This window comes from Arachis ipaensis, chromosome B08 (genome assembly GCF_000816755.2).
Source record: "Arachis ipaensis cultivar K30076 chromosome B08, Araip1.1, whole genome shotgun sequence".
NCBI classification, from domain to species: Eukaryota; Viridiplantae; Streptophyta; class Magnoliopsida; order Fabales; family Fabaceae; genus Arachis; species Arachis ipaensis.
Genome location: NC_029792.2, coordinates 89,260,671 through 89,274,704, shown reverse-complemented (window position 1 = coordinate 89,274,704; position 14,034 = coordinate 89,260,671). Strand labels below are relative to the sequence as shown.

The 14,034-nt window shown below is 35.8% G+C and overlaps 1 protein-coding gene across 2 annotated transcripts in view; it reads left to right on the top strand.

Annotated features, from left to right (window-relative positions):
• Positions 1-14,034, top strand: part of LOC107613364 (11-oxo-beta-amyrin 30-oxidase) — a 41,999-nt gene that overhangs the window by 24,855 nt on the left and 3,110 nt on the right. For both annotated transcript variants that reach the window (XM_021109555.1, XM_021109554.1), the window contains exons 2-4: positions 10,717-10,934; positions 11,122-11,366; positions 12,968-13,355. In XM_021109555.1, the coding sequence (XP_020965214.1) occupies positions 10,717-10,934; positions 11,122-11,366; positions 12,968-13,355 (851 nt within the window). The remainder of the gene's footprint in view (positions 1-10,716; positions 10,935-11,121; positions 11,367-12,967; positions 13,356-14,034) is intronic.

Below are 14,034 nucleotides of genomic sequence, written 5' to 3'. Positions count from 1 at the left end.
AAAATAAAATTCAAAAACAAACAAAACTAAATAAAATTAAAATTGAAAAAGGAACGATCATACCATGGTGGGTTGTCTCCCACCTAGCACTTTTAGTTAAAGTCCTTAAGTTGGACATTTGGTGAGCTCCCTGTTATGGTGGCTTGTGCTTGAACTCATCCAGAAATCTCCACCAATGTTTGCATCTCCAGTAGCCTCCGGAGTCCCAAACTAAGCATGTAAAGCCCTTAAGAAGCTTCAAACAGATTCTTAGGCTCCCAGGGTAACAAGTGTCAGAGCAGATTCCAGGATCCCAAATCTTGCTTTTACACCCATCCTTGTCGGGATCTGTATTTTTCCAACTGGGTGATAAGTAATTTGAATTCTCACTGCAGCTACCAAACAGTTTTCTAGACCCATTCAGTTGAGCTTTACACCAATCTTTGCGTTTAAACTTAAAGCTTCCAACCATAATGAACCTTGCAGGATAGTTCTTACCACTGACCATCTTCCTCTTACTCTTAATACCACAAAGAGTTCTAAGTTGACCATCTGTCTCCAGTAGCCCATATTCAAGTGGAATTAGAAAGCTAAGGGATATGAATTTTACCCACTTGAATGTTGTGAAGGATGATAGTAACTTAGGGGGAGGTATTTCTAATATAGAGTTGCATGAAATCGATCCGCTGCTTCCTTGAGATGATCCCTTGATTCTTCCTTCACTAATTTTTCAACCACTCCTTCGACTTCAAGGGTTTTTACTACCTTCACCTTTAGGGCCTCCTCTAGCTCCTTATGAAGTATGGATTTGCAAAGATGATCCCTTCTCTCTTGTTCTATGTCAATAGCATCATTGAGATCATGTTGCTCTTAGATTGATGGATGTGGGTGCTCTTCCATGGATGGTGGTGATGGGATGGAGAGATCATTTTGTGGTTGACAAGGAAGTGCACTAGAGCTTGAGGGTTGATTGTTGAAGGTATTTGGTGGTCCGATTTGGGCGAAGAGAGCTTGTATAGTAGAGTTTAGATCGGCTAGTGCTTTCTTCATGGAGGTTTGGGGTGGATAGGAGGGTTCATTTGGTTCATAGGGTGGTTGGTATGGTGGATACGGGTTAGGGTCATATGGAGGTGAATGGTTGTAGGTGGCTTGTGAGTATGGTGGTTCAAAGCTGTGTTGAGGAGAGGGTTTATAGGCATATGGTGGTGGTTGTTGATAGTCCATTGGAGGTGGTTGTTGCCATGAGGGTTGATCAAATCCTTGTGGCTCCTCCCATCTTTGATTGTTCCAACCTTGATGCCTGTTCTCATTGTAATTTCCTCTTCCTACAATATAATGGTAACCAGACTCATAGCCAAAGGGGTGAGAGTTCATAGTAGTAAATAAAAATTAAAAACGAAAATAAAAATAAATTTAAATTAAAAGGTTATTTAAATTTTGAATTTGAAAATTAAATTTTGAAGTTTAAAATTTGAAATTTTGAAATTTAAATTTTTTTTGAATAAGATAAGGTAAGATTTTTGAAAAAGATTTGAATTTTGAAGTTTTAAATTTGAGATTTAAAAATTGAGTTTTAAATTTTAAATTTTTGAATTTAATGAGGAAAGAGAAAAACAATAAAATGACACTAAATTTGAAATTTTTAGATCAAAACGAAAAAAACAACTAAAACAACTTGAAGGTCAAGATGAACACGAAGAACAACTTGAAGATCAAGATGAACACCAAAAAAAAAATTTTTTTTGAAAATTTTTTAATAACTAAATAAAAACCAATAACCTCTTAATTTATGAAAAAGCAAAAATAAAAACAAAAATAAAAACAAATAAACAAGTAAAAAGCAAATATTTACAATAACCAATAATAAGGCACACGTTTGCAATTCCCCGGCAACGGCGCCATTTTGACGAGAGGAACTTTTGCGTGGTCTAGAAATTTGCGGATAAATCCTCGTTGCAAGTATAGTTTCTAAACCTTCAAAAGTCCTTTCATACAAACGTTGTGGTTGTCACAAGTAACAAACCCCTTTGAAATTGATAACCGAGTATTTAAACCTCAGGTCGTCTTCTCAAGGAATTGTAGGGAGGTGTTCTTATTATTGGTTATGAAAAAGTGTGTTTTGGGGTTTTGGATTAAGGTAAAAAGTTAGTTGAATGACAAGAAAGATAAAATAAAAATAAAAATAAACTCTTGGCAAGGTATGAAGAATTGGAAGTCCTATCCTAGTTATCCTTATCAATTATGCTGAGAATTGGATTTTTCTCCCACTTTGTTAACCTCTAACTATGAAGATAAGTTAAGTGGATGAATTAATTTCGATTCCTCGAGTCCTAGTCTTTCCTTGGGAAAGGCTAGAGTTATTGGAACTCGAATTAATTCTTGAAGAATTTCAATTTTCAATCAACAATGAGTTTGATAACTCAAGAGTCACCAATTAATCAACCAAAGCCAAAAGGGAAAAATCTAAATTATTTATATAAATAAAAGAAAGCAATCATAAATCTGAAATACCTCAAATAATATTAATTTAAGAAAATCATAACATGAATGTAGCATAAGCCAAATAGGCAACATAACTAATATAAGCATTAAAATATCTGAAAGTAAGAGATAAATATAAAGTAAAAGAACATTGAACCTGAGATTGAGAGTCACTCCTAAAGCTAAGAGAAGTCCTAAATCCTAATCCTAAGAGAGAGGAGAGAACCTCTCTCTCTAAAAATTACATCTACTCCTAAAATTGTGAATTGTGAGCTTATCCTCATGAATGGATGCATTCTCCCACTTTATAGCCTCTAATCTGTGTTTTCTGGGTCGAGAACTGGGTCAGAAACAGCCCAGAATTCGCTGGTTGCGAATTCAAACACGTTGATTTTCGCCACTGAGACGAGTCAGCGTGAATGACGGGATCGCGTCACCTAGCATCAAGGAAACTATGGCATATTATATATCAAATCGAAGCCCCGGACGTTAGCTTTCCAATGCAACTAGAACCGCGTCGTTTGGATCTCTGTAGCTAAAGTTATAGCTATTTGAGTGCGAAGAGGTCAGGCTGGACAGCTTAGCAGTTTCTCCAACTTCTTGTATTCCTTCCACTTTTGCAAGCTTCCTTTCCATCCTCTGAGCCATTCCTGTCCTGTAATCTCTGAAAACACTTAACACACATATCAAGGCATCTAATGGTAATAAGAGAGGATTAATAATAAGCAAATATAAGATCAAAGAAGCATGTTTTCAATCATAGCACAAAATCAGGAAGGAAAACGTAAAACCATGCAAATAGTATGAATAAGTGGGTAAAGAGTTGATAAAATCCACTCAATTAAGCACAAGATAAACCATAAAATAGTGGTTTATCACTCCTCTTGTCAATTTTTTTTCTCCCTTTCTTGCTTTTCTTCTCTTCTCATGAACTCACATGATAGGGTTTGATAGGAGCTTGCCTACTTCTCTTCCTTAAATCAACTCCGAATTGAAGTAGCAGTTCCGATCAATGAGACCAAAGGAAGAAGCTTTATCAATGTCACACAATTAAGAAACTGCACGCTTGGTGAATGACGGAGGAAAAATGTGAGTAAAGATTTTCACAAAAATTATCGCATTGCAAGCATAGTTCTAAACTGATAATTAAACCTCAGCCAATATTTAAATTTTTTGTCACAAGGACAAATCCAATAAAATATTAATCGAAGTATTAAATCTCGGGTCGTCTCTCAAGGAATTGCAGGGAAGTGTACTTATAATTGGTTATGGAAAAGTATTTTTGGGGTTTTTGTGATAAGAGACAAGTCATGTAAATAACAAGAAAATAAAATAACAACTAAGAAAAGTCCTAGCAAGGATTGAGAATTGGAATTTCTACTCTCATTATCATCATCAATTGTGATGGTAATTGCCTTTTGCTTTCACTTAGTTAACCTCTAACAATGAAGAAAAGTCAAGTGAGCAAAATCAACTTAAATTCACAAGTCCTAATCAAAGACTAGATTTAGTGAAGTCTAAGCCAACTAGCAAGTCTCAGTCATCAATCAACAAAGGAATTTTGATAAGTCAAGAGTCTCTAATTGATCAATCCAAGTTAAGAACGTAAAAAACTAATTTAAAATCCAACCAAACATTTTATCAAACACTTGGAAGTCATAAAATAAAAACAGAGGAAACTAACAAGACATAGCAAAATCTAAGACTAACCAAAGCAAGGAAATAACAATAACAAGGCAATTGAATAATAAGAAATGTGAGACATAAATTGCTTTAATGAAAGTTGAGAGTAACACATGAGTTCATAAACTAAATTAGCAAAATAAAGGAATCAATAAGAGAAGTAGATAACTAAAGTGCTAGAACAAATAAGAGTAGAAGAAAACTAAATTAAAGCAAGGTAGAAATCTGAAATTGAGAAGGAACAAGACTAAAAAATCCTAAAACCTAGAGAGAGGAGAAGGGAAGAGAAGAAGAAAGAAAGGAAGAAGAAAGAAGAAGAAAAGAGAAAGAAAGAAGAAGAAAGGCATAAACAAGGCGCGAATGCGACGCGCGCACATGGGTCACGCGTGCGTGTAAAAACAGAATCAGGCATGCGACGCGTGAGTGTCGTCCACGCGTACGCGTGGATGCCCCAAAATGAAAAATGATGCATGAGCGTCAGTCATGCGTACGCGTGACTACTCGTCATGCCAGACGCACGATTCCAGAACAGTAGCAGCCCAACTCTCTGTTTGTAGGACTGGACAATCAAAATTTTGAGTCGACGCGAATGTGTCGTCCACGCCCACGCGTGGATGGCAAAAAATGTAAATGACGCGTACGCGTCAGTGACGCGCATGCGTGGAGTTGGCTATGCGCCTAGCACCCCACCAGCGCGGTCCTGGCACAACTCTCTATCTAGGCCGCGCTGCCGCACCGTTCTAGCACGGTTCGGGCACGAACCAGTTTTGGGCGTCGACACGTACGCCAAACATTATTATAAGCACAACTTAAATCAAATAAAGCCAACTAAAATTGAAAATTAACTTATTACCAATGTAAATAAAAGGAAAAATAGGAAGAATTTACCATGGTGGGGGTGTCTCCCACCTAGCACTTTTAGTTAAAGTCCTTATCATGGTGGCTTGTGCTTGAACTCATCTTGAAACTTCCTCCAACGCTTGGACTTCTAATAAGCTCTAACAATTCCAAGTGAATTCACCAAGCCTTGATGAAGTTCTTCACAAGCTTTGAGCTCCCAAAGTTGATCCTCTTGTATGTCGGGATCCCAAATCTTGTTTCTACACCCGTCTTTAAGTTGATTATCATTGTTCTAACCGGGTGGAAAGTAATCCGAATTCTCAGTGAAGTACCCTAAAAACTTCCTAGACCCAATCAATTGAGAACTATACCAACCATTGCAATTAGGCCTTAAGCTTCCAACCATAATGAACTTTGAATGGCAATTCCAACCACTAACCATCACCCGTTTTCTCTTAAAGCCACAAAGATCTTTAAGTTGTCCATCCGTCTCAAGCAAACCGTATGCAAGTGAAAAATTAAAGCTTAAGGAGTAGAGATTTACCTACTTGAATGGAGGGACGGATGGTGATGGCTTCGGGAGAGATGTCTCCAATAGCGGCCCTGCCAATGTATACTTTACTCTCTTGGACTCCTCTTTGATGATCTCCACCTCTTGACAAGCTTCTTCAATATTAACCTCTTCTTTAAGTCCAATGGGAGAGGATTCAATTGTAGATAAAAACTCATCAATTATTGAATCAATCTCATGATCAACCTCCTCAAAGTCTTCAACCATGATATGCCTTGGAAGTTGTACACCCTCCTCAACATCAAATTCAAACATCTTGGAAGGAGTCTCTATGACTTGAAGTTCCCATGGAGGTTCCGGATCTCCTAAGTCTTCAACCACTTCCTCTTCTTCGATAATTTTGGCTTTCTCCACTTGCTCTAGTACAAAATCAATCTCCTCCTTGATGTCTTCTATCTCTTGACAACTTTCTTCAATTCCCACTTTCTTGTTAACTTCTTCCAACTCTTCCTCATTGATCAAGTCATGTGTTAGAGGGTGTATACATTCCTCCTTAACATTGGTTTCACATCCGATGGATGAAGCTTCAACAAGATTCCTATTGTCATTTGGTGTAGAGTTGTCTTCAATGATGGAACTTTCCGCTTGTTCAACCTCCCCTAATTTTTCAACTATTCCTTCATCTTTAAGGGTCTCTCCTACCTCCACCTTTTGGGACTCCTCTTGCTTCTCTTAAAGTATGGATGCGTGAACCTGATCCATTAGGTCTCTAAGATAATCCCTTCTCTCTTGTTCCATGTTACTGGCATAATTGGGATCGTATTGCTCTTGGATTGATGAATATGGATGAAAAGGAAGTGCTCTAGAGCTCGAGGTTGAGTATTGGGGTTAGAATGTGGATTCACACAGGATATAAGAGCTTGGAGAGTAGAGGTGAGACCAGTGAAAGTAGAGGTAAGTGTGGTTTGAAACTCTCTTTGCCCTTGGCGAATAACACTAAAGGTATCATATATGGGAGCTTGGGGTTGATTTCATTTGTTAGGAGAAAGGGCTCATAATGTGAATGTGGTTCTTCTTGATAAGGATATGGAGATGGTGTATATTGAGGTGGTGGTTCTATGTAAAGTTCATATGGTTCATATGATGGTTGGTATGGTGGATAAGGGTTTGGATCATCTGAAGGTGTTTGGTAAAATGGAGCTTGTGAGTATGGTGGTTGAGGGCTATGTTGAGGAGGGGATTCATAGGCATATGGTGAGACTTGTTGGTAACTACAAGGGGGTCCACCATAGCTATTGGATTGATATGCATCTTGGAATGGCTCTTGCTCATAGTACGTTGGTGGAGGTTGTTGCCAAAAAGGTTGATCATATGCTCGACGCTCCTCCCACCTTTGATTGTCCCATCCTTGATGCATGTTCTCATTGTAGCTTCCATTCCCTACAACATAATTTGAACCAAACTCATAGCCAAAGGGGTGAGAATTCATAGTAACAAAAGAAAATAAAAACAAAAACTAACAAGAAATAATGAAAATAAACTCCTAAAACTAGAAAAAACTAACAAAGAAACAAAAAGGCAAACATATTCACAATATTCACAATAACCAATAATAAGGCACACATTTGCAATTCCCCGGCAACGGCGCCAAAATCTTGACAGAGGAAAAATTTTGGTAAAGATCTTCACAAAAATCATCGTATTGCAAGCATAGTTCTAAACCGACAATTAAACCTCAGTCAATATTTAAATTGTTTGTTACAAATACAAACCCAATAAAAAATTAACCAAAGTATTAAACCTCAGGTCGTCTCTCAAGGAATTGCAGGGAAGTGTACTTATAATTGGTTATGAAAAAGTATTTTTAGGGTTTTCGTGATAAGAGACAAGTAATGTAAATAACAAGGAAATAAAATAACAACTAAGAAAAGTCCTAGCAAGGATTGAGAATTGGAATTCCTATCTTCATTATCATCATCAATTGTGATGGTAATTGCCTTTTACTTTCACTTAGTTAACCTCTAATAATGAAGGAAAATCAAGTGAGCAAAATTAAATTAAATTCACAAGTCCTAATCAAAGACTAGATTTAATGAAATCTAAGCCAACTAGCAAGTCTCAATCACCAATCAACAAAGGAATTTTGATAACTCAAGAGTCTCTAATTGATCAATCCCCAATGTTTTCTATAATTGCAGCACGTGACGCTCTGTCACGTGTACACGTCAACCACGCGTATGCGTTGATGAGATTTGTACTGGCAACGCGTACGCGTCGCTCATGCATGTGCGTCGCTATCAGATTCTAAAATACTCCATTTCTTGTGTTCCTTCCACTTTTGCATGCTTCCTTTCCATCCTCTAAGCCATTCCTACCCTGAAAAATCTGAAATCACTTAACATACATATCACGACATCGAATGGTAATAAGAGAGGATTAAAAATTAGTAATTTAAGGCCTAGAAAGCATGTTTTCAATCATAGCACAAAATCGGGAAGGAAAATATAAAACATGCGATTTATATGCATAAGTGTGAGAGTAATGGATAAAATTCACTCAATTCAATATAAAATAAATCGTAAAATAGCGGTTTATCAGTGAACCCAGGATCTGATAATGTTGATCCAAATCAGGCTTCTCAGCCTCCGATCTATTATTCTCTCAAATTTCGAATCTTCAAGCCCAGATTCCACGACCATTAATAAATGTGAGTTCTGATCTTTCAAGCCCCTTCTTTATTCCTCCATGTGAAAATCCTAGCATTTCCATGGTCAATGTAGCTCTCACTCCTCAAAACTACAATTCTTGGTCACGCGCTATGACTCTGGCTTTGAAATAAAAAAATAAATTTGGTTTCGTTGATGGTAGCATTCCAAAACCGTTAGAGTCTGATGCTACCTTTCTTGCGTGGGAAAAATGCAACACTTATGTGCTATCTTGGTTAAGTGCGTTGTTTAGTGAAGAAATCTAAACGTTATTTGGAATGAGAATGCTACAGATATTTGGCGTGATTTACGGCATCGCTACTACCAAGATGACATTTTCAGGATCCCAGAATTAGAAGAAGAACTATTCTCAGTCAAACAAGATGAGCTGAGCATTAGGGCTTATTTCACGAAATTAAAGGCAATTTGGCAAGAACTTGATAGTTTTTGTCTCATTCCAACTTGCAATTATGGAAATTTTTGTACATACGATTTTGGTGTCATTCGAAACTACAAAAAAGATAGATATGTGGTGTGTTTCTTGAAAGGGTTGAACGAGCAACATGCGGTAGTCAGATTGCAGATCATGCTAATGAAGCCTCTGCCAAGCATCAATGATGCTTTTACCCTTCTCACTCAACAAGAAAGACAGTTGTCCATACCTAACATTCTTGAATTTAAGGTTGTGCTTGCTACTCAAGTCACTCACAGTGCTGCAATAAAGTATCCAAATTCAGCTCCTAGTGGTAGAGGAAGGGGAAGTCGAGGTAGGGGTGTGAGAATTGGCCGAAACCCCACTCGTGTATGCTCATATTGTCACAAAAGTGGACATTTAATTGACACATGCTTTAGGAAGCATGGGATCCCCCTCCCCCCCCCTCCCACATGAAACAACAACAACATAACTCAGTGGCTATGAATGTAACTATCGCTAAGAGTGGTGATATCAATACTCAAGGCATCTCTCAACAAGAAGAGAAAAACAACACCAGATTCTCTTTCACCCAAGATCAGCAACAAGCATTACTTGCATTAATCCAACAAGGCAGTTCATAGCTTCTTGGTGGTTCTCGCAGCAGGCTATACTCAGTCCAAGAGTGATCATTCTCTTTTCACCAAGTGTCAAAATTGGAAATTCACCGCAATTCTTGTGTAAGTAGATGATTTAGTTATAGGTGGTGATGACATGAAAGAAATTAATGCCCTCAAAGCATTGTTGGATGCGAAATTCATCATCAAGGACTTGGGACAACTGGAATTTTTTCTTGGAATGGAAGTAGCTCGTAATAGCAAAGGCATCTCTCTATATCAACGCAAATACACACTCAACCTCTTCAAAGATTTTGGCATGATAGAATCTAAACTTGCTTCAACTCCTATGTGTTATAACACTCAAATCAGCAAGAATTCAGGGACAAGATTAGAAGACACATCCAAGTACCGACAACTTATCGGACGACTCATCTATCTAACAAATACTAGACCCGACATCTCCTTCGCAGTTGGCAAGCTTAGTCAATACCTCGATTGCCCTACCAATTCTCACTTCAAATCAGGCATGCACCTTCTCAGATACCTCAAGTCATCTCTAGCAATTGGCCTCTTCTTCAGCTCAAATTCTGATCTTTCACTCTCTGGCTACACGGACTCGGATTGGGCCACATGCTCAGACACACGATGCTCGATCTCTAGCCAATGTTCCTATCTTGGTACCTCCCTTATTTCGTGAGAAAGCAAAAAGCAAGTCACGGTAGCTCGCTTATATTCGAAAGCTGAATATCGGCTATGGCTTTAGGCATGGTTGAAGAATAGTGGCTCTTGTACTTGTTCAAGGACCTCAGAATTGACTATCCCAAGCCATTTACCTTGTACTGCGACAATCAATCTGCCCTCCACATTGCAGCCAATTTGATCTTCCATAAATGCACTAAACACATTAAAGTCGATTGTCACATCACAAGGGAAAAGACTTAGGCTGGCATCCTCAAACTCCTACCTATCTCCTCCTCTAACCAAACCGCTAACATTTTCACTAAAACTTTGGCTCCTGGACCTTTCAGCCATGCATATTCCAAGTTTGGACTAGTAAACATTCACTCTCTAGTTTGCAAGGGGGATGTAGGAGAATGTATTATTATTGTGTAAGTTAAACTTCAGTTTAGTTACAAGTAATAGTGAAGCAGCAACTAAGCTAATTATGAAATGTAAAAAAACAAATAGAAGTTAGTTAACTTTACGTGTATGTAAACCTTTTTACTCTTCTATGTAAAGTGTAATTCACTATTATTGAATTATGATTTTTATTTTCTCTTTCTGATTCTCCGTGTGTTTGCTATCTCTCTCTTCTCTTTCTCTCACCCTCATCTCTTTCTTCTTATTAGGTCACAACTCCTGAACTTTCACAACAACCATCTTCTCTAACTTTGTATTGCTTGTTGGCAAATTGGCATAGACATTTAGTGACTAATTCTAAAATAAAATAATTCTTATATGAAGTTCTTTGTATGTGGTATACAGGAAAGAATTCTTTTTTCTGGTCTGGAGGAATACCAATAGTGATAGTCACAGATCCTGAACTAATCAAAGATGTATTCAACAAGATCTATGATTTTCCAAAGCCAAATACAAATCCATTGATCAAATTATTGGTTAATGGGCTTGGTGGCCATGAGGGTGAGAAATGGAGAAAACATAGAAGAATAATCAATCCTGCATTTCATTCAGAAAAGTTGAAGGTTGTTTTCACTACATATATCTAAATTTAAATGATGAGTATGAAATTTCTTCGTTCCTCAATTTTGACATGGCATAATTTGCAATAACTTGAGCTCGTAATGTATATGTTAGGAATAAGTAACACATTTTTTTCTTTTCTTTTTATAGAAACTTATTTTGATTTATTTTTTCTACATTGCTTCACAGATTATGATACCAATATTCTTCAAAAGTTGCAATGACATCATAAGTAAATGGGAGAAAATGATATCGTCGAATGAATCATGCGAAATAGATGTGTGGCCTTCTTTTCAAAATCTAGCCGGTGATGTTATCTCTCGAGCAGCATTCGGAAGCAGCTATGAAGAAGGAATAAGAATATTTGAACTTCAAAGAGAGCAACTTAAACTTACCATGGAAGTTGTGATGAAAGTTTATATTCCCGGATCGAGGTAAGATTACTTTTCAAATCAAATGTGGCTTATAATTAATGCTAGATACTGATGTGTAAATGACATTTACGTTCAACACAATGGACACATAAAATTAAACATTGTATCTTGACTTCTTGAGACACAAAATGCATAAACGAAAAAATTACTACTCCCCTTTGTTAAAATCATCAATTCAAAGCAAAATTCACAAATCTAATCATCATCAAGATTTCTTTTCTTAAAATTGGAAAAAGGCAAAAAAGAAAAGAAAAGATAGAGATATAGAGAGACGATTAAATATTAAAAATTTGACATTTTTATGAGGACAAAATAAAAATAAAGATGATAAAAAATGTCTTAATTTCAAGTTTCAACCAAATTTTGTATCTCAACTTTTGATGAGGGCAAACAAATTTCTGTCTCTCTTTCTATAGATTTTTCTGTGTCTGTTTTTTTTGGTATTTGTGTCTCAAGAATCGAGACACAACCTTAATACTTGAACAAGAAGATGCAGTGTAATAATAATTGCAAATTGAATAGGAAAAACTATTAAAAAAAAAATGAGAAATTTAGGTGTATAAGTGATTTTAAGTAAAGGAAAAGTATAGGTAACCAACAACATTTTTGAACAATGTGTAAACAATGTGAATTAATAGGCTTAAAAGAATAAATTTAATTAGTAGCATTAAATTAGAGTGTAGTGTATTTTTATTTGATTGGTGGTTGTTCATGTTGTTCAAGATAGTCATTGTTTACCTAACACTCCCCTTAACTAAATATCGCATAAATTAGGGGTTTTTCTTTTTTATTTTGTTTCTTTTTCTTCCAAGATAATAATGTCTAAATAATATAAAAAAATAATTTGATAATCAAGTAAAAGTTAGGGGACCAATTTTATTATAGGGTGAAAATTGGAAATCTAATTTGATTTATAAAAACAATGTTTCTACTAGCTAGCTTATGTAACATTTCATCACGTCACTTTTTTGTTAATGCCGTTATCCAGACTAATAACGAAGAATTTACTTGATTTACCCTTTAAAGTAGCAAGAAATTAATTTGATTAATTTTTAAATTGAAGAACAAATTTGATTATCAAAGAATCAATTATTATTATAAAGAAATTAATCTTCTAAATATAAATAGAACTGTTTGTAAATTTTTATAAAAAAGTAAGTTGAAATAAGAAAATATTGTGCTTGTGTTTTAGTTTTCTCTTTGTTTTAATTTTATGGTTTTGTATTATTCCTTTATTTCAATGTTTAAATATATAGTCTAATTTGGAACAATTATTTTCGATAAAAAGTTTTTATCCCATGAATATTATAACAGGTAGACTTTAAAATTGAAATACAGATAATGAATAGTTAAATATATAAGGAAAAAACTATATTTAAGGCGATGAAAATAAAAAGAGAAGAACAATTAAAAATTAATTTTTATTATTTTGAATTAATATATTTCCGATAATAAGCTAATCAATTTATTAGGGATTCAGTTTTCATATATAAATATAGTTTTAATTTAATTTCAAATACCAAATTTTTTGTATGTTCGTCACTACTTTCTAGTACTAGGACAATTGAAATAATTATAAGATTAATTATGTTTATTTGCAGGTTTTTACCTACTCGTAACAATAGGAGGATGAAGGAAATTGACAGAGAAATAAAAACTTCACTTAAGAAAATAATTAATAAGAAAGAGAAAGCACTAAAAGCAGGTGAGACAGCAAAAGATGATTTACTGGGTATATTGTTGGAATCAAATCAGAAGGAAATTGAAGAGTATGGAAAGAAGAAGAATAATGGAATGAGTGTTGAAGATGTAATCGACGAATGTAAATTGTTCTACTTTGCGGGACAAGAGACGACTTCAGTTTTGCTGGTTTGGAGCATGGTGTTACTCAGTAAGCATTCTCATTGGCAAGCTCGGGCAAGGGAGGAAGTCTTGCAGGTCTTTGGTAGCCAGAAACCACACCTTGATGGCTTAAATCGCCTTAAGATTGTAAGTATTCTGATTTGTGTCCTTGTGACATTACTTGCTATGTGTAGTTAGATGTCAATTTTATCCGCATCCGTAAATGATGAATGGGAGAGGATATCAATCATATCATGATCCGAGTGAATCCGAGTTTGACTCGATCCAACATTTTGACTAGACCACTTATTTAGACTCTTACCAGATTTTAAACCTGATTAAAACTTAATATTTTCCGGTCAAACAAAGACTAGATTGAGAGTATAATACTAGAGCATGAGTCACCATCATCACTGCCCTTCTTCTCCTCCTCCATCATCAAACAAAGACTAGGTTGACTACTGTTTGTTGAGTCTGGAGTACGAATTGAAGATGGAAGAATTGTGGAAGTACGAATTACAAAATGCTGTGTGTGTATGACTGTATATCCTCTTATTTACTCTCCGAACCAGTCTGGGTCTGACTGACCCAAACCTTGAACCTAACTCGGTTGAGTGATTTTAGACCGAAAAGAGTTTTTATACTTTCAATTCAATTACATCTAAATGAAACCAAGCCAAATTTGTCCAAATCGACTGGGTCCGGGTTTCTTCTTTAGACCGAATCTTGTTATTTGCAATCACACGTACAAATCATAAATTTACTAAATTTATATATATAAATGTATATATACTTTTCATTTTTATTATTCTTTGTGTTTTTGTTA